This window comes from Notechis scutatus, chromosome 5 (assembly GCF_049901735.1).
Source record: "Notechis scutatus isolate UNSWTSFEM ecotype Mainland chromosome 5, rNotScu1.2, whole genome shotgun sequence".
In the NCBI taxonomy this organism is placed as follows: domain Eukaryota; kingdom Metazoa; phylum Chordata; class Lepidosauria; order Squamata; family Elapidae; genus Notechis; species Notechis scutatus.
In genome coordinates this window covers 25,509,903-25,534,399 of record NC_142013.1, presented here as the reverse complement: position 1 = coordinate 25,534,399, position 24,497 = coordinate 25,509,903, and the positions used below count along the sequence as shown (strand labels likewise).

Below are 24,497 nucleotides of genomic sequence, written 5' to 3'. Positions count from 1 at the left end.
GAATCTGATGCAAACAAAAGTCACACTATGCATGTTACCTATTAACAATGGAACTATTCAATGAAAAAAAAAAAATCCCAAGTCCTTCTGATATAGGGCTGCTTCAATGCAGTTTTAGGGTCAAAGTACTGCAGGCTAAATGAATTTGCTTCATACAATGGCAATGCCATTGATTTCAGTCATGTTTGAGAACTGGCATTTTCTTTCCAAAATCTAATTTTGGAGTGGAAAATGTTTATTCCTCTCAACCTCTGCTAATATATTTATAACCCTTCTTTTCTCAACATTTAAGTTTTATCTGTAGAAAAAAACACAAGGAAAATCTATGGAAGGTTGAAGAAAGCTTTCCTTAAATAAGAGAAAAAATTAGATCTTTCTCCAATTCTTTCTTATTGTGTTTTTGTCTAAAATATATAATTTTCAAGTGAGGTGTAAAGCTACTATATGGATAATCCATCCCACAGCACTTCACTTGATAGTTCTCTTTACTGCACCTTTGCTAGGCCTTGAATATCTACTCCTACTCAAAAGTCAGTAGTAATTATTCTTAAAGACCCTCCACAAATTACTTCTATATAGGAAATGTGAATATCCTAAAATAGTAATACCTAAACTAGAAGCATTTTCAGTTTCAATAGGTACTATTTGTTTAATTTAAAAAAATCTTGCTTTATATTAAAGATATAAAATAAACATACTTCTGTTTGCCATGAATACTTCCAAGGCCGTATTCTGAAGAAGGTAACGTCTTGAGAAAACCGCTCGAATTTCACTGAACATCCATTTTCCATGAAGGCCTTCTGTATATGCAAGGACCTTTACAATAAAATGAATATATATTGATTGCTGTTTTTGTGATCTTGTAATACAAATATTTTATTTTTCTAAGGAAATGGCATTATATGACAACCAGATTTCACTGAACCATATGATAATCTAAATTCTCTATTTCCTTTATATTTCCTTATGATTCTTTCTAATCCTTCCTTCAGTCTCTCAACTGTGCTTTTCTGTAATTGGTATTATTACAACTATTATATGGATATTAGCAAAACAATTAACCCAGGGATAGGTACAGTAAAGAAAGGTTAGTTGCGTCATCATAACTTTTTATCACCTTTACTTAAGTCTCTACTAAGTGGGCAAACAATTATACTATATCAAAAAGACTAGCAACAAGGACTAGTAAGTATTCATAAAGTTTCTCAGCTGCATAGATGCAGCATCCAAATACTACTTTACTTTAAAAACCTGTTTCTCCATCAACTTTGCTTGAGCATTAACTCATCTTTGATCATACTATTTGTTAAATAGATGGTAAAATAAAAACTAATTACATTGCAGAAAATACTTTAGTTCTTGCAAACAGTGAGATTCAAATGAAAACATCTGCTTGCGTAACTCAAAATAAGCATAGTCAATATTGCATACCTATTTATACAAAAAGTTCAAAAGAGAACCATATGTAACTGTTTCTTAATTCACAATGTCAAATGATTTTTTTCCCAGTGAACATGTCAATCTGCCCAACAATAATGCAAATGGCCAACTGCACTGAACTAAGCCTGTACAAAGACGTTACAATATGTCCAGGTGCGTGTATGGAGATAGTAGGGCATAGCTGTTAAAGATGTCGCCCTTGGAGATCTATGTCTCCAATCCTTCCCTGTAACAGTTCTTTTAATCATTTCAAAGCCCAACATTTGGTTTCTGCATACTACCTGCCTGAAGCAGGTAAGAGAGGAAAAATTACATTTAATCACTGTTTGGACTGTGTTTGGATGGTATCTGCCAGACATCAATCTCAGCCGCAGAATGACCTGCTGGTTTTGCAAAGCTTGATCATTGGTAATATATTATTAATAGCATTTAAGCAGAATTTAATGATACTTAATTCTATAGAAATTAGTAAGTAAACAACTAATGAGGAGGAGAACGAAAAGTATATCCTTAAGAAAACTAGACTGGCTAACCAGAACATAGCACAGGACTACTCCTGCAACTTTTGATTGCAGATCCTGTTGGAACCTCTATTATCATCAAATAACAAAATAAAATATTATCACTATTAGCCACTCTAAGTCTTTTAAGGGCTAGGATGATCTGCACATATGAATAAATAAGGAGTGGGATCCAACAGGGTGAACTACCAGTTCGGTTATTTACTATGTGCTTCCCTGCATGCTGCCGGCACACGCCTGTAAATCGTCATCAGCATGCTGCGTGCAGAGAAGCAGCCTTTCAAAAAGCCCTTTTTTCCCTGCTTTTTTAACTGCAGCTGTGCCTCACACAGCAGCTGCAGTTGAAAAAATCAGGAAAAAAAAGTCAGGTAAGAGCCCAGGTGGGCAAGTGGGCAAAAACATCAGCAGACATAGAACCAGTTCTACAGAGGTGGACAGAACTGGTAGAAACCCACCCCTGAATAAATGTATTCTTAAATTGTATGCTTTAAGACTGATAGTGCCACTTAAGATAAGTACCTCATCTCTGATAAAGAGGAAGCACCAGTCCTAACCATTGTTTTATTCATTTATTTCTGACAAGTGTGTGCTCTCAATGTTTTGATGTCTATATTTTATGTATTAGCAGCAACTTTGAAAGTTAAGGCCCCCAAATAAAGAAATAGCTTTTTGATTTTAATTAAATGTGCATGCTTAAGTCTCTAAGTTTATGAAATTACTGAAATCATTGAGCGGTCATCAATGAAATAAAACTAGAGATTATTTGGTACTTGTGATCAGTTAAAAAGTGTTCCTTCCCTTCCGTCCACTTATTAGTCAATATCAGTTTCACTGCTGATTTTCATTCCCTTGTGAGTATTTTCTGCTATTGACAAATAAGAGTATTTTGTGGAAATGGATAAAGAGGGGTTTCTTATCTGATGTACACATCTTCAAATAAAGTAGGATTCACACTCATGAGAAATGCTAAAACCTAGCTAAAAATAATCCTGATATCTAATCTTTAACTTTCTAACATCCAGCTGGATTGCTTTTGCAGCACTCTTTCAGAGAAAAAATCCAACACATGCCAGATGACAATTGTAAACTAATCCCTTTCCTGCTTTTTATTTCTTTCTATGAATTGCAAAGCAAGGTCCAAGAGACAGCCCCTGATGCATCCCAAGTCCAGTACATGCCTTTCAAATCTAATCAAGAGGGTGTAAAAATGTATATAGAAAGATGAAAGTACCTTTGCCTTTGTAACATATGGCCCAGTAAAAAAAAAAACAAGAAAGGCTGAAAGAGATGTTCCATAGGGGAAGGTTAAGTTTGATGCTAATGCTTCTTTAAAATGGTGACAGTCTGGAGAAGTGAAGCCTTGCTGCGCTGCTTTAATTTCTCCCTGGAATAGCTCTCTCCCAACTGCAGCACATCAAAGTCTCTGGAGCTCAATTAAAATTGGATTATATTGAAATGCTCTATCTGTGGGACTAAGGGCTCACTAACACTTTTCTTTCCGTAATACTCCAGATGACAGTTGGCCATCCCAATTTAAACAGTTGTCATAGAGACCACAAACTAAAGCAGCAGTAACTAACAATACAAAGGAAAGGTAAGTGCTTAGATTTCTATGAATGGAGGGCTTGGTTTTCAGCTGCACTAGATAGATGCGAGCCATTAAACCCAGCCACCGTAAAAGGGTGTAATATGCCAAGCTGCTTGGTGGAAACAAGCAAAGGAAATGATTCCAGCAAGGAATTTCATTTGTTTCTTGATAGACACCAATACCTGACAAGTGTTTTGCATATGACCATTTTTACACTATGTAAAATATTCAGAATTAATAAACTCTCTTTATGGATCAGTGCTAAAGCTAGTATAGAGGCTAGAATATATCAGCCACCAGTAAATTAAAAAGTCAATAATTATTTTTTAATTACTAGCTTAATATGATTTCTATAATTACTGGATCTAGCATTTCAATAGGGATTATTATTTAACAAATAGAGAGAAAATTTGCATGGATATGAATGCATAAAATGAAAATGTCTTTGTAGACTTGCACAGAAATTGCAATACAACAATACCAAGACAATTTTAATAATTTTATTAATAATCTATGCATGAGAATTAAGAAGCTTTTACAGTAGCTTATTTTGTGATATTTGAGATTAGCCTATTCCTTAAACTCAGTTCAATTATTTTATTCAAATGACAATGCTGACGTCATGCAATAATAATCAATGGAACACAGCAGGCTAATACATCTTATTAAAAAATTATAGACAAACTATGCCATATAAATGATCATTTCTGAATAGTAAACACATACTTTTGACTAATTTTGTTCTGTCTCAAACCTTACAATAAAAAAAAATTCTGTCTCTTTCCAAAAAAGTAAAATATCTTAATGTAGCCAGTTTAAACTTTTGGCAACATCATAAAGGAAGATACTTGTCAGCGCAGTGTTCTAGTAATCATACCATATTTTTTTTGATGAATGGATCATTAAAAAAACCAACTTTTTTTTTTTTAAAAAAACAGCTTATTGAGAACTCAAGGTTTTCCTTCCCTTGTCATTATGCTGATCACCATGGAAATGAACAGTTATTCCTAGTTTACTGTATGGCTCTATTTTTCTTTATGGCTCTGATAAGCATGTTCCATGCCTCTCATGGGGGAAGCTATGTTAGGTTTTTGAAACAGCAACAAGGCAAACAGCACAAAGTGCAGGCCAAAGGCGAGGGAAACAAAAATGTGTCACAAATTCTAAAAACTGCACAGATCAAAATTTGTCAAAACAAGAACTAGGTTTAAACCAACAAGAAAGGCCCCAGCAGCTTTTTATTTATTTATTTTATTTTAAGCCCAGCTGTAGAAAACACCATCTAATGAACCTGTCTGGGGCTGCTGTCCCCATCCTGTCAGGCATGTCAGGAAATGACAAGCACTGGGGACAGTCCGCCGCCAGTCATAGACAGGCCTGCCAGCTGGAGAGTTCAACCCCAATCTAATCACACTACCAGAAAATAACTTTCTATGCTTTCAACCTGAAAAGATGGGCTCAACGGAAAAAAAGAAAGAAAGAAATAGTGTCAGGAGCTGAAACAATGCTATGCCATTTAATTACAAATTGTTCTCTGGTGAGAAATGTTAAAAGGAAGTATAGCTAAATATATTCCACACTATTCCAGATTAATCAAATTTTCAAGTAAGACGATTGTGTATTTTTTCTAAGATAATGGTAAAGGTTGACCATAATACTAATACTAATACTAATACTAATAATAAAATAATAATAATAATAATAATAATAATAATAATAATAATAATAATAAAATAATAAAATAATAATAAAAAATAAAAAACAGCTTTCTAAAAATCTGTTTCTTGGTCTTTATTTTGTCTTGAACTTTAATCACTTTATTTATTCATCAAATTGAGATACCGCCTAGCTCACTCTCAGTGAGATTCTGGATGCTTTATAGATAAAAGCATAACAATCACATAAAAAGACAACATGAGGAAAAGGAATGGAGAACTGATTGTTGAGGAAATATTTAACACAATCCTTCACACTATTATTCCTAACTGAATTTGTTCTTTTCGCATGCTGCTAAGGGCCATGCTAATGGGAGGAGTGGATAGGCTATGCTATTTTTATGTGTTTCCTCCCCCACAGCTCCCAAAGAAGACATCATCACAGCTTGGAGGGGGTAGTGCTAATTAAATATTCAGATATTTTTCACCTTGGTATGTACTGCTATAACAGTCACAATTTAAAAATGTCTACTCCTTTCCACAATAAGTGACACAAATGTCATTTGAACAATGCTGTTACGTAGCCAAATTATTCATATTACAATGGAGCTGAAATATATGGCCTGCAAAAAGTCTTGACATTCATTATATGGTAGCATTATAGTTTCTATGTAAAGGCTATGCAGAATTTTTCAGTCCAGATATGGAAACCCTATATTAAAGTGAGAATATTAGCAGAATTCAAAGTGTGTTATCATTCAACGGGAGAAGAATCATGTTAAAGTGCATCTTCTTCAGAAAAATAAATGGCTAACATCATGCCCCATTTCCAATGATGTTCTTGGAAAAGGAAGGGCCTTTGAAATGATGTATTTGCTAAAGAATTGCTGAAATTTCCATAAGCCTTAAAGTACAATTACTAAAGATATTTTCTTATATTGAATGTACAGCTTGGATACCTCTAGAACAGTGGTTCCCAACCTTTTTTTCGCCCCGCACCCCTAAAGAAATTTCACTCGAACCTCGCACCCCCTGAAATAAATAATAAATAAAAATGCCAACATATAGCCAATATCCTATTATTTACCTGGACTTTTCTCGCACCCCCTGGAATATTGTCTCGCACCCCAGGTTGGGAACCCCTGCTCTAGAACATGGTTTCTGAAATGGTAAGGTGTTCCTCCACAGGAGAGGTCCAGAATCCAAGGGAGATTTGAAGAACCTTTTAGTTATCATATTACATTAAATCCACCTGTCCCCAAATTTGCACTGTTTTCACTGTTCGTGTCATTTTGTTGTTTGGATTTTTAAGGGAGATGTGTACATTAAGATTAAGAAGGTATGATGCAAAAAGTTAAAAACCTCTCCTTTAGAAAAATAAGCATAATTAAGAGAAATCCTGCCTGACTAATATTATAGAGTTATTTCAGACCGTTAGTAATCAGTTATTCTTTTAGACAATATAGGTTAGCTTTGATATACTTGGAGAAAATTAATTGCAATAAATGGGATTCTCTAAGTATGATAAATCTCTGTGTGTATGTGTTTAAAAGGGGTTCAACTGAATCAATTTATTTATTTATTATATTTATATTTTGCCTTTCATCCAATAGCTCAAGAGGCATACATGGCATTCCTGGTGGGATAGGATTGAGTAGAGTGATCCATTGAGCTTCCATAGTTGGGGAGAATTGTGGATGTCAACCTGTGATTCCGAAGTCCTAGTCTAATTTTATACCCTTTATGACATTGACTCTCAGTAATTTCCTCTGAGAAATGTATAATAGAAGACAGATACTGCATTTTTATTCTGAGACAAACATTTATGTCCTAGTCATTTTAATGAAATTAAATATATATAGAATTTTTCCATCCATATAATTGAAAACTTTGGACACAATTATTGTAGTTTACTTTTCACAGTATTGAAAAATGGTATTTTTATCACAAATGCTCAGCAATTTGGCAGCAGTAATTGTATAATATTCATTTATAATAATTTAAATTAGTCATAATAATTTAAAAAGCATAAAGTCATATTTTTGGATTCAAATTCCTGTCACCTCTAGTTACAAGACTTAGACCAGTCAAATGACAGCTAGAAAAATTCTTATTAATGTTCAATATTTATGTTCTTGCTTTAAAGAAACAAAGCAAATACATTTGCAGAAAATAATTTCTACATTGGGATTGTTTTTTGGTTATTAGGGCATTTAGGATAAAATAAAAAACTGTACTGAAAATGAAATCTCACATATTTAGACTTTAGTAAGGCTTTTTACATTGAATAGGTAATTTACAACTATCTAGATATTTTCAAATATAACCATAAGGAATGTGCATGGATTTATTCAAAATATATGGACAGTACCAAATTGCCTGTCCATTGGCCAATTTGGAATGTTTGTTTCTTCTCTCTTATAAAAAAATCTTACCTCTAAATGCTAATTTCTTGGATCAAGAACTAAAGGTATGCAGAGGCAAAAATTTAAGTTGGAAAGATATTATTTGACTGACAAAATATGGACTTATGCTGCTTATCTACTAGAATTTCCATCAGTGAGTAAGAAAGATTGTATTTAAATAAGTAAGCATTAGTAGATTCAGTTTATAAGAATAAAATACTCCAGATTACTTTTAATCATACTTCCTAAGGTCTTCATCAATTGAAATAATTATAAACTTTTAACAAAGCATGATGATTTTTTTTCCTGCTGGGAAATGGTTTACAACTAATTTAGAAAATTCCATTCACAATACTTTGAAATTTCCATTTCTGAGATTCAAAGCTATAAACAACAAGCAAAGAAACAATTTGAAAAAAAAAAGTTCTGATGTTAGTTTACAGCAGAAAAAATATTATTGCTGCATCTTATTAAACATAACATAATTATACAGGGAACAGCCTTCTTTTATCATATATACCTGTGTGGTCTATGTAAACTAATTTAAAAGTGAGAATTAAGAATAGAGGAAAGAAAATGAAGAAGTACAGAATATCTTGAGGCACAAAACGTAAGCCATTTCAGAAACCTTCTGGATAAATAAAAAACATTTTTTCTATTCCAAAATTACTAATGATATCTGTCAATAGTAAAATCAATGAATGTGATTGAAAAATTGATTATTGGTTGGTGAATATGTAACACTGGTACTCTGTAGAAATAACATCTTTATGGGTAAATATGAACATATCATAATCTAAAACGAAGTGTGGGAATACATTTCATCAAGAATTGTAGAATGTCCAGGCCATATGACTACAGTGAAGCTCTCTCAAGCAATTTCTGCTCAGCCAACCTCTGAAAAATAACAGCAGCAATCAAGTTGGGTAATGGAAAGACGAATTTTGTTTAAAAAGGCCATAGTGACCTGAAGGTACATGATACAGCTGCTTTGTTGAAACTAAGGTCAATGGAAAATTGCTAGCAGGATGTAAGATTTTTAGGAGTGCTTTGTAAATGCAGCACAAATATATTTGACATAGACAGTATACATGAGATGTTGTGGACCACTGACAAATTTAGAAAGCCTTTTCACACTATTTTGGAACCTTTCTCCAGACATCACTGTGCTCATTTAGGACAATACTGGTTCTGTCATGGATCATAGTCCAACATAGAATGAAACATACACTAAAACCAATAAGGTTAAGAATGCTTTAGCTTTGCTGAGTCTTGGACTCTCGTTTTTATTTATTTGTTCTGAATCTACCTTCCTCTTGGATTGCAGGGATTGTATGATCTACCCTATCTGAATTTTGATAGATTTGACCCAATGAAAATAGCCCTCAGTGTTCTTTCACCTCCAATTAATAATAAAACTGAGTTGTGTAAAACAAAATGGAAACAATGAAGAGTAAAAGGAATTTTAAAAAATAGTACAATAATTTGTATTTATTTTATATATTGTTTTTCAAAGATGACGTGCATAGAATAACCAGCAAAAATATCATAATATCGTTGATCTATCATGTCCAAATTTCTAATGTACTGTTTTGTCGTTAGCTTACATATTGCTATCTAACAGTGGCATTATTCAATTCATTTCATTCATCTAGAAGCAAAGAAAGCTCTGACCCGCTGACCTCAATTTTCACTTAAAGAAACAAATTTCTTTTTGCAAACAAATTCAATTTATCTCCTGTCAACCTTTAGCCTTGGTTTAAAATATTAACTTTTCCCCATTATAGAAGCAATCAGGTTTCTACTGCACAAATTTAGCATTAATCTCTACTTAATAATCTGTTGCAAAATTTAGTCTCATTTTATTTAGCAATTACTATACAATAACAGTATTTCATGAGAACTTAGAAGTATTTCAGTAGCCTATATTCCTTTGCAACAATATAAATCTCATTTTGAATATGTAACTTTATTTTTATGTCTTTCTAATGAAAAGCCCTTTTCAGCCACATGACAACAATCTATACAATCCGTAATCTGTACAACTAGCAGTCCAATCTTATAGAGTGAATTCACAAGACTTAATCCCTGATAAATCAACAGAAGGCTGCAACTTCTCCATGTACAATATAAAATGTTAAATATTTCAGTCCCACATTCATACATTTTAGTCAATAGATCTATAGAGCCTTTGTTCCTACATCAAATACATGATATAGGAGATTGACAAGTTTCAGGACTCTTGTTTCTTCTTCTAAGGCCTTTATTAAAAATTTAGCACATTTGCCTTTTTAAAGAAAAAATGATACTAGTAAATATCTAACTTTATACCTTCTAATAATAGTTAATTTTTATATACTTCATATATGAATCTAGGTGTTTGTTTTCATATATTAGATCCTTGATCCAGTAAGACAAATTAATAGAAAATAAAAAAGTTAAAGTGCTCTGTGACTTTACAATTTGGACACGCAGCGGCCATACAACATTCCAGACAATATAACTATTATATGTAAACAGACAAATAAGTATGGATAGTGGATATGAGATAGCAGAATTTAAAAGAAAGAACTGGAGAAAATGAAAAATATGAAGACCTGCAAATAGAAGAAGAGTGATGGTGGCAAAAGGAAGCCCAGATAATACTAATAGTATCCTTGGATACAATCCCAAAATATTGGAGCACCACTTAAATACTACCGTGTTTCTCATATAATAAGGCCGGGTCTTATTTTTTTTTTGAGTCCCGAAAAAATGGCTAGGCCGTCTTTTTGGGGGTGACTTAATTCCTCCCTCCCTTGCATCTTCGGGTGGGCGGCGACGGCTTGGATGTTGACCTCGGCATTGGTGGGGCACTTCGTATCGGGGTTAACACAGGCAGCACCATATCCAGGTGTGCAACAAAAGTACTTCCTAATGGCAAGCCCCGCCCACCATTCCCCCCATTTTGCATGTTTTAATATAGGCCTTAATTTGGGGGAGGGACTTAATTTCATTTCATGCCTATAAAACATGCTGGGACTTCCTATTGGGAGTATTGTTGGAGAAACAGGGTATTGGCATTAACAAAATCACCACCAGTCAATTCCAAAAGGAAGTTTATGTGGAACAGCTTACATCCTGCAATGATACCTTTAATATCATCAAACAGCCAGAGTCTTTTAGGTGAAATAGACAGTGTGGACAAGAAAGAAAGAAAGAAAGAAAGAAAGAAAGAAAGAAAGAAAGAAAGAAAGGAAGGAAGGAAGGAAGGAAGGAAGGAAGGAAGGAAGGAAGGAAGGAAGGAAGGAAGGAAGGAAGGAAGGAAGGAAGGAAGGAAGGAAGGAAGGAAGGAAGGAAGGAAGGAAGGAAGGAAAGAAAATAGAATTGAAATGCTGAATGGCCAAACCATCAGGAGCCATCAGGATGAAGTCTACCAGTATCTGAGAAATTTAGAGTTGGGTAACATCAAGCATAGTAAGTTAAACATTTGATTAGTTAAAAAAAAATCCAAAATGTCAGAACACTGCTAAAAACAAACATGTTGCAACATCACCAAAGCTATCAATACTTGGGCCATATCTGTGATACAACACACAATTGGAATTATTAACTGGACACAAGTTGAACTGGATAGTTTAGACCTAAAAGTAAGAAAACTGATGACTATTTACTATGCATTACATCCTCATAGTGAAATTGATAGATTATACCTTCCTGCAGAAATGAAGACAAAGGTTTACTTCAGATCAAATGAACAATCAAAGGAAAAAAGTATGCATTGGCTGATTATATAATAGATAGTCAAGAACAAGCACTGATGCAATCCAAATCGGAACAAATAATAAATATTGAAATAATATAATAAAAACAGAAACAAAATGCTGGGAAGGAATACATCAATTTCTATACAAGATTAAGGGGAAAGTAAATAAATATAAAACCTGGCAATGGAGTACAACTGGAACATTTAAAAAAAAGCAACCCAAAGTTTTGAGTGGTTGTGGAAGAGCAGCTAATCCAGACCAGAACTGAAAAACCATCAAAATGATTCAAAGTGCAGATTGTGCAAAGAAGCAAAATAAACAACAGATCTTATACTCTGCTCACGTAATCAGATTGCACAAATTGATTATAAATGACATAATACAGTCACCAAAATTATTAACTAGAAGATCTGTAAAAATTATCATGTACTAGTAATGAAAAATTGGTTAGAACATAAAATTGAAAAAGTAGTAAAAATGAGTAGATTAAAATATTTTGGGATTTCCAAATATAGACTGATAAAAGTGTTGGCTCATAACACACCAATTTAACTGTGGTTGAAAAAAAGAAAGTTCAGATAATTGTGGTGGAAACACTAGGGGATAGTATAATAGAAGACAAAAAATGGAAGAAGATCACACATTTTCAAGATCGGAAAATGAAAATTGAAAGATTATGGCATATATTGCCCATGGTGCTACTAGCTATTATCAGCACATTGGATGGCATACCAAAAAAATTTGGATGACACATAAAAATCTTTGCCTTGACAAAATTTCTACCACTCAATTGCAAAAAGTCACAATGTTTAGATTTGCACAAATATTACATTGATACACTACAATATCTTAGGTTCTTGGGAAGAACCCAATGCATACAAAGGACAACACCAGCCAAAGAACTGTAATTGTGACTTCACATTATTGTGAACAGATAATTATTAAACAACATCTACCTTTTCCAAGTCCTTAGGAATCACTTAATAGGTGAACAAAAATACCAAATCCAGTCTGAACATCTGGCTGACTGTGTGATCAATCACCATTATGATCATCATATATGCCACCTGACTCTCAACAACTCTATGTATATTATTTAATAGCCATTCTACAAATTTGTAGACAGCTCTTTTCAATTCTTCCTAGAAATGAAAGGAGTTGAACCTGTGACCTTCTACTTTGGTGAGTACAGTTGATGCCTATGTTTATACCTACATTCCTTGAAATTCCTCGATCTCATATCATGGTTATTAACCTGAAAATAGATAAGAAATACCCTTGTTCTTCATTTTTTTCCAAATATGATTAGCAATACTATTCTGAAATGAATGTATATTTAATTCAGGAACTGTTCAATAAGCAATGACTGTCATGGACTTTGGAACAACATTTACAACAATCTAGGGGAAAAAATTTCCCCATTTTTTGGAAAATACAAGTAGAGGACTTTCATACAATAGCCTATTTACAACAAAGAGCGAATCTACAAATAGCTTTATGAGGATGCTAGAGAGAGGATTGATAGAAACTGAGTGGTGTCCAAAATCTGCCCTGTCAGTTTTATGCTCCCTTTTGCCAGATGCATTAAAATGCAGCTCTGGGCAATTTTTTTTTGTCTGAAATTTCAAGAACAGAGAGTACAAAAGAGCTGATGAGCAATGAATGCTTCACCCTTCCTCAATTAATCTTGTCTTTCTACCTTTGCTTTTGCTTTCCCTCTACATGAAGGTAATAATGACACCCTCATCCATTATCCTTTTATCCCTGTTATTCTCGTGAAATTGCTTAATAATATGTTACAGATTCGTCTTCACTCACATAATTCTTCCTGTCATTTGCAGTATATCATCCTACAAACATACAGCCCACTTTCACTGGCCGTTCTTTGAAGATTATTGTCAGTGACATCTTGAGGATGCGTTTGGAATCTGGAGCATCATTTCAGTCGCGATGGGGAATTACACTGACTTATCTGTCATTGCCAAAAGCACAACAAGCAATTCAGTGTTAATGCAAAGGTAACACAGGTTTTTATCATGCCGCCAGAACAAGAGCTCTTGCGAATTTATGCTAATATGGCCCTTTTACAGTTTAATAACCTCCTCCCCTAGTGGAAAAAAGTATTGCCTAAGTGTGTGTGTGTGTTTGTGTGTGTTTGTTTGTTTCACACAGATATTGGTTGTTTGATAATCTGTGTCATAGCATGGTAGGTAATTCATGGATGATCCTCTTGTAATTATTTATGGCAAATCTTTTTATGAATGCTAATCTCTTATAACAGATTGCTAATTCTATTAGATATGGGGTAGTGATAAAGAACAACTAGCTTGTATCTCCTGTACCTAAATTTCTTGCTACAATTAAGGAGAAGTAATTGCACAAATTTGGTTTCTCTCTCTAAAATAAGCAGGAGAGATATACTCTACACATTTTTTCCTCATATGCTTTTCTCTTCTCAACATACAGCTACTACCGGTTTCTCCATACTATAAGCAAGCAGTTTGCCGAGGTCCAGGGTGGCATTCCAGAGGGACGACTATCCAGCATGCATGCCAAATCTGACAGCACATGACAAGCTGGTCGGCATGCAGTAATTTGACTAATTATACTGGATTAGAGCATATTAATGCAAGCTGTTTTCTACAAAGTTAATGACCTGCTGACTGGGTTCTGCAAGGCCCCACTAGGTCTACAGACAGATAAAAAACAAAACCTTGCTTTCTAAGCCCTCGTCATTTCACATCAGCAAATGACTATATCAAGCTACTGAGCAGCAAAATGCAAGTGACATTTTGTCTGCTACATACTCATGTATCCTCCCCTAACTTTCCACCTCAAGGGATTCTTTGATGTAGAATTAAAATCTGTTTTCCATAGGCTTGATAAATACTGTCCAGAAGCAGGAAGAAACTTTGTTTCCAGTTAAACAAACACAGAAGTAATTTGAATATAGACAAAAAATAACTAGGGACCAGTATCTGTGTGATTAATCTTGATCTATACTTTTCATTTACACAGTAATCACAGTATGAACCTGCTATCTAGATATATTATTTAACAAAAAAAATGGCCTTTTCAATTATAATATCAGCTTTGTTTCTTATTGTTCTTGTTTAATGTATTACATCTAGCTGCAATTTTTTTTAGCTCTGAGGTGAACTTTTTGTAGACTATTGAAAATTTTGTAATATACTGAATAGCACAAAACTATATGCTATAACCACTGTATGCCATAACCAAACTGTATGCTATAACCACACTGTTGGAATTCTTGCTAGAAATTGAAAGAAATGAGCATTTAATTTTGGGATTTGATTATCAGAACTGTTTATATAGAAATATTATTGTTGACTTTAAGAGATCAATGAATATTGTATCTATGTCCGTACTGAAGAAAGTTGGAGTTTATTCAGAAAGATTCATTTTGGAGAAATTTGTATCTTAGTTATAGAATATTTATTTCCCTTCCCCAGCATTCTAGTTTCCTGGCACCTTCAATTAAAACAGACATAAAGGATGTGTAGCTTTCAAGACTGCCTGTATTCCCAGGTTTGTCTCTTTTCCAGAATGAGAAAAAACACTAATCAAAGAGAAATAGCTGTCCTATTTATGAATTTTTTAAAATAGCTTTCAGTGGCATTCTAATACTTTAGAATATGTGTATATATTTTAGGGAGATGTATTGTTGGGAGGGGCTAACCTTTCCTTTCATGAAGCTGCGATTCTCACTGAATAATACTGATGGGTCAAATTGCACCATGCAACTAGAAGGATATATTTACAGTATTTATTTGTTATAACTGATATGCAGCTCAATCTGAACAGAACTTTCAATTGCTTATCAAATACTACAAACAATAGAATAAAAACAGCAAATAGAGAATATAACACAAATCAGACAATACTACTCCTAATAACAACAAATCATCATTGCACCAAGGAATGATAACCTCAATGACAATCAATCGGCTATTGCAAGCTGGAAATCCCATTTTACCAAGCCCAAACAATTTCAGAAATAGCCAGGTCCTAATAACTTTTCTAAATGCCAACAGTTGGGATGGAGTTTGTATGGCCCAGTGAGGTGACCCACTTAGTTTCCATCCTTGCCTACTTATGGCCATCACCCAATTTACTACCTCTGTATAATTTCTTAATTCTTTCAATTTCTTCATCTCCTAGGCCAAAATAAATTACCCACTCTATATATAGAATAAGTAGCAAGCAATGTAAAAATTTTGCCTCAGGCCTAGGAGAATTCTGCTTGTTTTAACAGACAATATTCAAGTAGATGAAGAAGTAGTCTGACAAGACAGCCTGTGTTCTAATGTTCAAGCTATCAATGAATTATGGAAAACAATGGGATTCATATTTAGCTAATTATACAAAATTGCACAATGGAACTTATGTCTGGATAATTATTCAAAATAAATGATGGTCATTTATCAGTGCCCAAGGAAGTCAAATCATCTCTTTCTGTAGTGATTTTTGGGAAAAACAAAACAAGCATCTGCTATCAATGGATAATTTTTAAAGAAAGCTATAATATATCTTCTCCGTCCTTTGGATTCTATAAACCATTCCAAATGTTTATTTATTTATATTTTGTTTTTGTTATATTTAATATAACTTTGGGAAGAACTTTGTATTACTGAAGTTAGCAATATTAGTTGGAAATTTGAGCTATGGGAAATAAGTACCAGACATAAGCAATAGCATATAAGGAGATAAGTGGGCATTCCTTATGTCCAATTGAATCAAATTACAACTCTGGCTTTTCTGTTTAACTCCTCTACACTCTTTAAGTGTTTTCCAATGAATTTCCTATCCTAATAATCAAAATATTAGGACAAAATGAAAATTAGAGGCATATTTCTCAGAGTTTGGCCCTCTTAGTTGTACCTTCTGTAATAGAGATACGTGTTCTTAAAGATTGATAGAGGTTCTGGAATTGCAGTCTCAGAAATTAATTTAGTTTATATTACTAATGTTAAGGGAAATGCATTTATTTAAGGTTTCTATAATACAAAAGCAAATAGAAATATATTCAGGTCAATTTTGACATTATCCCTTTTAAAAGATTTGTTTTCCTTTAATAGCAGAAATGGGAATTTATTACTTACAATATGAAATTGCTGGATGAGGTCATTTGATGGAAAGGGTATAGCATCATCAATATGTGATGATGCCCAAGTTATATAGCTCCACCCCATGCTGGACAAGTGATGCTCTTGCAAATTCTAACTGAGCGTATCTTGGAGGCTGAGGGTCTGGATAGGGAAGAACTAACTTCAGCTCAACCTGGGTGAGATGGAATGTCTTTGGGTTCTTAGCCCCTCCAGTGTCTGGTGACATCTTTGACTCTGGATGGAGCTGCATTTTCGCTGACTGAGCTAGTGCTCAATTTGGGAATCCTAAACTTGGGGATCATCCTGGATTCACAGCTTCTGGTCAGGGATCAGGTAGAAGCCATGCCTAAGGGCTAGAGTAGACTATAATGCTGCAATTCTTACTATACAAATTTATAATTTTATCAATGACTATTAGCCATTTTTGCTATATATCCATTCATCAATATCTCTCTTTTTAATCTGCTGGGAGGAAGGGAGAAAAGCTAACTGCTTTGTTTTGAGATACCTTTACTGGCACAACTGTACCAAACTGCTGAAATCTGATGAAACTCATATTTATAATACAAAAATATGCAGGGCTCAGAATAACAAGTGAAACAAACATTGGCTAATAAATAGGGACTCCTTTTTCATGTAAACAAAAAGGTAAAAGTAAATTGAAATGAAATATGTTAAGACTGCTTTTTTGGATGTACCTTAACATTCCACTTAATTGCAGTGGGACTTATTAATGTCTGGGTTCAAGACTGCAACTTGGCTTTTATTCCTAGAACAGACTTTGGTTCTTCAGGTCAAGGAAGGGTGAGGTAGTGCAACAAAGCTTGCCTTGCTAGTGCTCATGCATAAATAAAGGCCTTAGTTTTCTAGGCTGTCAATCCAGATCTAAATTATTCCTATTTCTGTCTATTTTTCACACACATAAAGCATGAAAAAAAGGAATGCCAATGCTAGAAATGGGGTGGGGACGGATAATCCTAAAATTAATGAAAAAATAGGTCAAAGTAATAAAATAAATGTTATCTATTTCCATAGAAGAAGTTATAGGATCTATTTTTAATATCTATTTACTTGTCTATAAAAATATATTGAACATAAGATATACAAGGATAATTATTAGCAGCATAGAATATTGATAGGAATTCTACAAATTGCACAATTCTTCCTATTTTCTTTTGCAGGATATTCCTTTTACAATATTCTGAGTATACATATAAAGAAATATTTGTTATTCCAATGAAAATGATGGAGCTTCAATCATATATTTCTTTTTAAAATTGTTTAGGATACCAGAAAAAGAATATTACACAAACTAAAGATTGATTTTGCATGAATTGTTACTATGAGATGAATATGAAAAAAAAAATTAAATAAATATGCCCTCCAAAAATATAGTCAGTTATTTTAATATATATATTGGATCACCCTATATAAAGATAAATAAGCCAAATTCAAAATTCATATTGTTAGATTTAATAATAAATACCATACAGCATCTATATGACATTTTCAATACTGCAGTATCTAGTGGTAATTCTCAATTTTTGTAAGAATAGATAACTTTCGGCATTACAATTCTTGTTGAACTACAAATCTAGTCACCTATTGGCTAGAATTGTGGCTTGTTGAAGTTCAGCAGCACTTGAAGTCTACCCATTTCTACTGTAATGTCGTGCCAATATTTTTTACTATACATTTACTTGACATGGATGTCAATTCACATGGTAATGCAATCTATGTAAGGCAAATATCTGGATTTAGATTTGGGACACTAAACACATCACTGTGTATTTTGGGTTCTTCCTCAATTTCTTTATCAAGAGAGAAGCACAAAGGGATTAAATTTCAAGTTTAACTGAAAGGATTATTCTCATGTATAGCAGTGTGTCATTCATCTTCTAGCCACAGATGTCTATTACTGATCACATTGATGTTAAAAATGATGAAACATGCATTGTGACACACAATGTAACCTCCCTTATTTCGTACTTGTGTTGCCATGTCACATGTATCTTTAAGGGTGAAGTTTGCATTGCAACATTGTTTTGCATGTTTCATTCCTTGCCCTTTTTTGCTTCCCATTGTTGATGTTTATGCTTCTCATAATGCCTGTAAAAAAGGAGTGCTTACATTTAAATTAATAAACTAATCCCTGAATATTTCTAATTTTATCAGAACTGCTAATAGTGAATATAAAAGTGTGGCATTTTTAATTATTAAGAACCTTTCCTTTTTATGATCTTTTTTTTAAAATTTATGATACTTGACTGATAGATCTTTTCTATGCCCAATTCAATAGTAAACAGGCAGTATTTGTAAAATATATTATTTCTAAATTTAAGCAAAAGCAAAAGACAAAGTAAAGTTTTTTTTAAAAGTCTAGGATGATAGAAAATGATTAAATTTCAAATGTAAAATTATTTGTAGTTTCAAATCATTATAAAACATATCAATAACTGGATATTATTTCAAGACATGTGAAATATATTCAAATATATCCAGCATTATCTCATTTTTTAAAATTCTGTTTTAAATTTTTCATGTTTGTATGAAATCTTAAGAAATAACAGTTCATATAGCAATGCATAGTTTTATAAATCAGTGCATGTTTAATTCATTATAGATTCAAGAAAACTATATAAAAATAGGAAAAGGACAGCAAAAATAGACTTTTGAGTAAAGGCTTGTAACCTAGATTCTATTCAACATTTAGCTGGCATTGTCTACACACAGCTCTTATGTACAAAGAGTAAGCTGCAAAACACACACACACTTCTGAGAATTTCAAATCATATTGTACAGAAGTCACATCAAATTAATACTGAGGACCATTCAGAGCTTTTATTCTGAAAAGCTTTTTGAAAAGGGATTAAGCTATAAAAACTCACATGATATTAAAGCACCTTTTAATGGGTTTGTGGTGGGGGAGGAACAATGAAAGCGCTATTTTTAGATAAATAATTATTCTGTGTGGAAGCACAAAAAATTTGCTAAGGAAATACACAACAAATTTTTGGCAATATGCCACACATCTTAACACTAATTAGCAGAAGTCTTCTTTTTGTTGTTAAAAGTTATATGTAAAACAAGGTCTTACCTATGCTTCCTACTTCTTCCTCATATTTTCTTTAAAGAATTTCAGTTAGAATTTCAGAGACTCTTAGGAAAGAACTAGATAACATAAATATTTATTTTAAAGCAACAATGTTACAAATGGAAGTATCAAATAGGTATTCTGATTTCCTACAATACCCCATTCTGTTCTCAACAAAATTGGCTAATTAAATACATAGTCTCTATCAATCTGGCCCTTGTCTCTTTCCCTCTTTTCTTCCATTTTTCTCAAGTGTTATTTTTAAAAATTTGGATTTATGATATTCTTAATGTGCAAAAAAAATTAATGCCAAGAAACAGCATGAGCAATGAATACAATGAAGCTGGAGAGTTGTCATCTCATCAAAAATAATGAATTCTCAAGAGATTTCTAACTTCATGTCTTCCCAGTCATTTGTCCAATAACAATAGGCTACTAGGAAAGAAATGAGTTGGCACAGAGCACACACTTCTTCATCAGCTCTGACTCACACCTGTAGCCTTCAAACAACTATCTACCAGCTGAAACCTACAAGACAACAAACCCCCAAAGACAACTGGAAGTGTTGTTCCTAGCCTGCTGGGCTTCCATTCAGTCAGAAGATGCACCACATGGTGGATGACAGCTTTGTGTCTATTCTGCCTTGCTGCCTCCCCCTACCCCACCCCCATTCTAATCAGCCAGCCCACCCCTTGACAGTCATACACTCAGAAAACAGTCTTACGGCTAATGATGCAAACATGAAGTGCAAAGTCTCCTTAATTTGACCCTTGTTAAACTCCTAATTGGATTGGGGCAAGCTCCGAGAGGAAAGCAACCCAGCTTTATTTAAGAATGCTTTTGCCAACCGAAGAACAATTTACAAAAGGCTTCTACTTTGGCTGCAGGACACTATAGAGCAAGCAATGAACTGCAGCTGTCACTTAAGTTAAAAATCTAATCAGCTGCTTTAAAAAAAGCAACATAACTTTTTGAATAGCTCATTCATTGTGGAAATCTTTGGAGTGTGTTTGACCCAGATTTAATAAGCTATTATTAAAGCAGAAGAGCAGCTGAACAGCAGCTTCATGGAATGATACTAGTGTATTCAGTGTCTTAATTATTTTAAAATGATTACAACCACTACTTCATTCAAGAGGCACAATGCTTAGAGCTCTTTCCTCAGCAATGTCTTAACACGAACTGAACAGGCAGCATTCATTCGTCCTTCATGAACCCCAAAGGTCAGTTGCATGGCTGAAAACCTCTCTGCAGTTTGATTGTGTTTCTTCTGGAAGTGGAGAGGGAGGGGAGAAAAACTTGAGGATTCTTCTCCTGTGAAAAGTAGCCTTTTCCCCTTATTATTTGCAAGGAAATATACAGCTTAAGTGCAGAGACAAGGGGTGCATGATATGCAGACAGGTGTAAAACATGAAGTAATTATAGAAGCTCAAATTAGTTCCTAGGCCTGAGGCAAAAAAGAGAACAGTGCCTTGACAAAAGGGAATAGCAAATAAGGATAGCAAACAAAAATGGCTTGAATGTGTAAATTAGCAAGAAAAATGAGACAGAAAAGCAGCTTTACTCTACTATTATTCCCCACATGAGAACAGAGCAGCTGAACATGATCAAGAGGGCTTTGGAGAGAGAGGCAGGCATCAGCACTGAAATGAAGCCAAAGAATGGCAGCAGTGCACTTGCTAGTCAGTCACTCATTATGTGGCGAAGTGCTCTGGAGAAGTGCCTCTTAGACTTGACCTATCATATTACTCCTTCTGTAAACATATAATCCCTGCTTGTTAGGTGGTGTCAACACTTGCATTCATTCCTTTTGGTAGTCCTTTTGTGCCTAGGCACTTTCAGAAGGGCTGCCAAAACCAAAGAATTGACACCATAATAAAACAATCTGAATTTCAACCAGGTAAATACTAGACTTTCTGTTCGGAAAAAAGGGGAGGCATGTAGCATAAACATTCAATTTCTATAATATGAGTACATAATAGTTCTATTTTTTGAAGTATGAGACTATTAGAAGACATAACGGTAGCTAGTTAATGTGGTTTAAAATAAACAAAATCAACAAATAAACCTTAAATGGAAGGATGCAGAGACTGTAGATGCAGATGAAGACCTGTGGAGTATGTTTGTAGTCCAGTGTGCTTGGCACAGGATGTGACAATAATAAACAAAATCTGGGTATTATATAGAATAGGGGTCCCCAGCATCTGGTCTGTGGATCAGTTTGCAGCCTGTTAGGAACTGGTCTGTGCAAGTGGTGGGTGAGGGCGCAAAGCTTCATTTGCATGAGCAGCATATATGCTTGCGAAATCATGCCCTTCCCCCCACCACTGCCATCAACATCGCCAGTATGCTGCCACTTTGCAGAGCCAGAAAAGTTGGGGACTGCTGATATAAAATATACAATTTTAAAAGTATCTTTTAAAAGCTGACTTTTAAAAGGACATATGGTTGATGTAAGTCATATTGACAAGAGAAAGAATAAGCCTTTTAACTGCTGATCATCCAGTCTTATTTATTTGGTAATCCAATCTTTTTTTTTCAATTGAGTGGGTAAAGCTGTTGAAATGACAAACATTGCAGAAGACATGAAACATAGGATCTGGAAAATTTGCAGGAACAAGTTTCTCCTATTTTTGTCTTTTATGTGTTCCTGATGGAATTATATACTATCATTTCTGGTCTAAAAGTCCTCACAGCTTTCTGGGTTGGATTTCTGGTGGAATACAAAATAATTTTTTTTTCACATGCAATATCTTCAATTGGAAAGAAAACCCAAGAAAAACTGATAGAACTATAAATATAAAACTGCTCACATTTCTCTGAAGCTATCCAAAAATTATAGGAGTATATGGAACTTCCACATCCAGGCAGCAAAAACCTGGATGATCACTAAATGGCAACAAAGAGACTCTACAATTATATTTTTGTTTACTACTTTTAAGTCGTATTTTAGATATCTACAGATCTCGATTTGCCAGAAATGTAGTCTTGTACATTATCATCAAACCCTTTAAAAAGGAGGCTTCTGGTTTCATTTATTTATCATCTAGTAAGTCTCGGTTGCATTGCAATAAACAATATATAAGGTTAACTTTGATAAATTTTTGCAGAATGTTCATGCAAAATACAACAATATATTTATGAAATGAATCGGTAATATACATAGTTCATAAACTTTTCTACTGGCTTCTAGATGGCATCTGCTTTAAGAGTCACATTAATGTTAAATATTTGACTGTTTAAAGCTGCTATAAAATTTTCAGGTTCATATAATACAGATTGACCCCCAAAAATATATCACTTGCTTTAATGAATAAAAGAGAGGTGTTTGTTTGCATAAGTTATGAAATACTTAATTTTTAAGCCTGTGCATCCCAATGCAAAACATTATACTAATATTGCATAAATGCTTAGGATTCAGAAAACAATTATTAATTATCCTGGATAATTAAGCTAATTCAGATATAGATTTCATAGAACTATGGAGATCGTGTGTAAACAAGTGCTTGATATTTAGTTTGCTAGAACCCTTTAAAACTTCACTTCTGAATTGTGTAGAGAACCTGCTTCAGAAGCTGACCTCAACTCAAGGAGGGGGATGAAATGAATAGAAGAGAGGTAAATACCATTTTTACCTTTGATCTCTCCTACTTTAGAATGTACTAAATTCAGAACAGATTGTCTGAGTTAAATTCAAAAGCAGAATCACTAAACAGGATTTAAGTGTTTAAAAGAAAACTGAAAGATAATCAGAGAATCTAAATTTTTGATCACGGGTGCAAAAATCACAGGAGTAGGCTATGCTAAGAGGTTACATATTTGAATTATATTCCTTGCATGTATTGTTCATTTCTTATTTTAAAACCTCCAAGGAAGGTTTAACCCCTCTCTCATTAACAAAATATTCTTTATATTATAAATATTTATATTAAAATATGTTAAAAACACAACCTCGGAGCTGCTTACAATAAATAAATAAAAAATTCCCATTGTAAGATGTATAATCTAAAAAGACAAGGCATGTAAGCAAAATTGAATAAAGAGGGAAAAGAAAAAACAAGATTTAGGGATTTTAATTCTTAATTATTCAGAATTAAATTGCTTCAACATGAATATATTCCTCTCTTAACTCATCACATACCTCCTACCCAAGTTATATTTACATTGTGAATCATAATGCAACCTACTATATATATAAAGCACAGGCCTTTGTATGAATGTTTGGAGGAATTCAATATTTTTTTGTTGAAATTCTACCGTAAATCCAGGGGTAGGATGCTACCAGTTCTGCCCAGCTCTGTAGAACTGGTAGCTCTGAAGAGCAGCAGACACAGAACCAATTCTGTGTCTGCTGCTGTTAGGCCCACACGCCCACCCCGGCTCTTACCTGACCTTTATTTCCTGCTTTTTCAACCTCAGCTGCTTTGCACGGCACAGCTGAAGTTGAAAAAGCACTGAAAGAGCGCTTTTTGAAATGCTGCACACCTACGCGCAGCGCTTATCAGCTGTCCCGGTGGCTCAGCTAATGGTGTAATATACGCAAAACGCAAATACCGAACCAGTAGTAATGCCGGTTGAATCCCACCCCTGCCTAAATCTATAGCAGAATTAATATTTGAATGCATTATCTCCATTTTACTACAAAGACATCAAAGAACAAGTTTTTCTACATTACAATTTATTGTCATGGCAATAAGACTAACTTTTCTGTTTTTCTCTTTCTCTTCTAGCACTGCCACAAAAGTAGCCTTTGTCTTCCATTATAATTAACCATGGTCTCTCATGTCATCTGAATTTTACAAACTGTAATATTCACAAAATATGCTATGTTTATAAATCTGGCTTATCTCCAGGCTCAGATTAATATCTAGACAACATTCATTACCCAAATTAGGTAACATCATCAATGCTAGATGTAT

General features: G+C 33.9%; 1 protein-coding gene across 8 annotated transcripts in view; it reads right to left on the bottom strand.

Annotated features, from left to right (window-relative positions):
- NBEA (neurobeachin) overlaps nt 1–24,497 on the bottom strand; it is a 355,903-nt gene that overhangs the window by 81,554 nt on the left and 249,852 nt on the right. For all 8 annotated transcript variants that reach the window (XM_087966360.1, XM_087966362.1, XM_087966361.1 and 5 more), the window contains one exon: nt 699–816. In XM_087966360.1, coding sequence (XP_087822486.1) covers nt 699–816 — 118 coding nt within the window. The remainder of the gene's footprint in view (nt 1–698; nt 817–24,497) is intronic.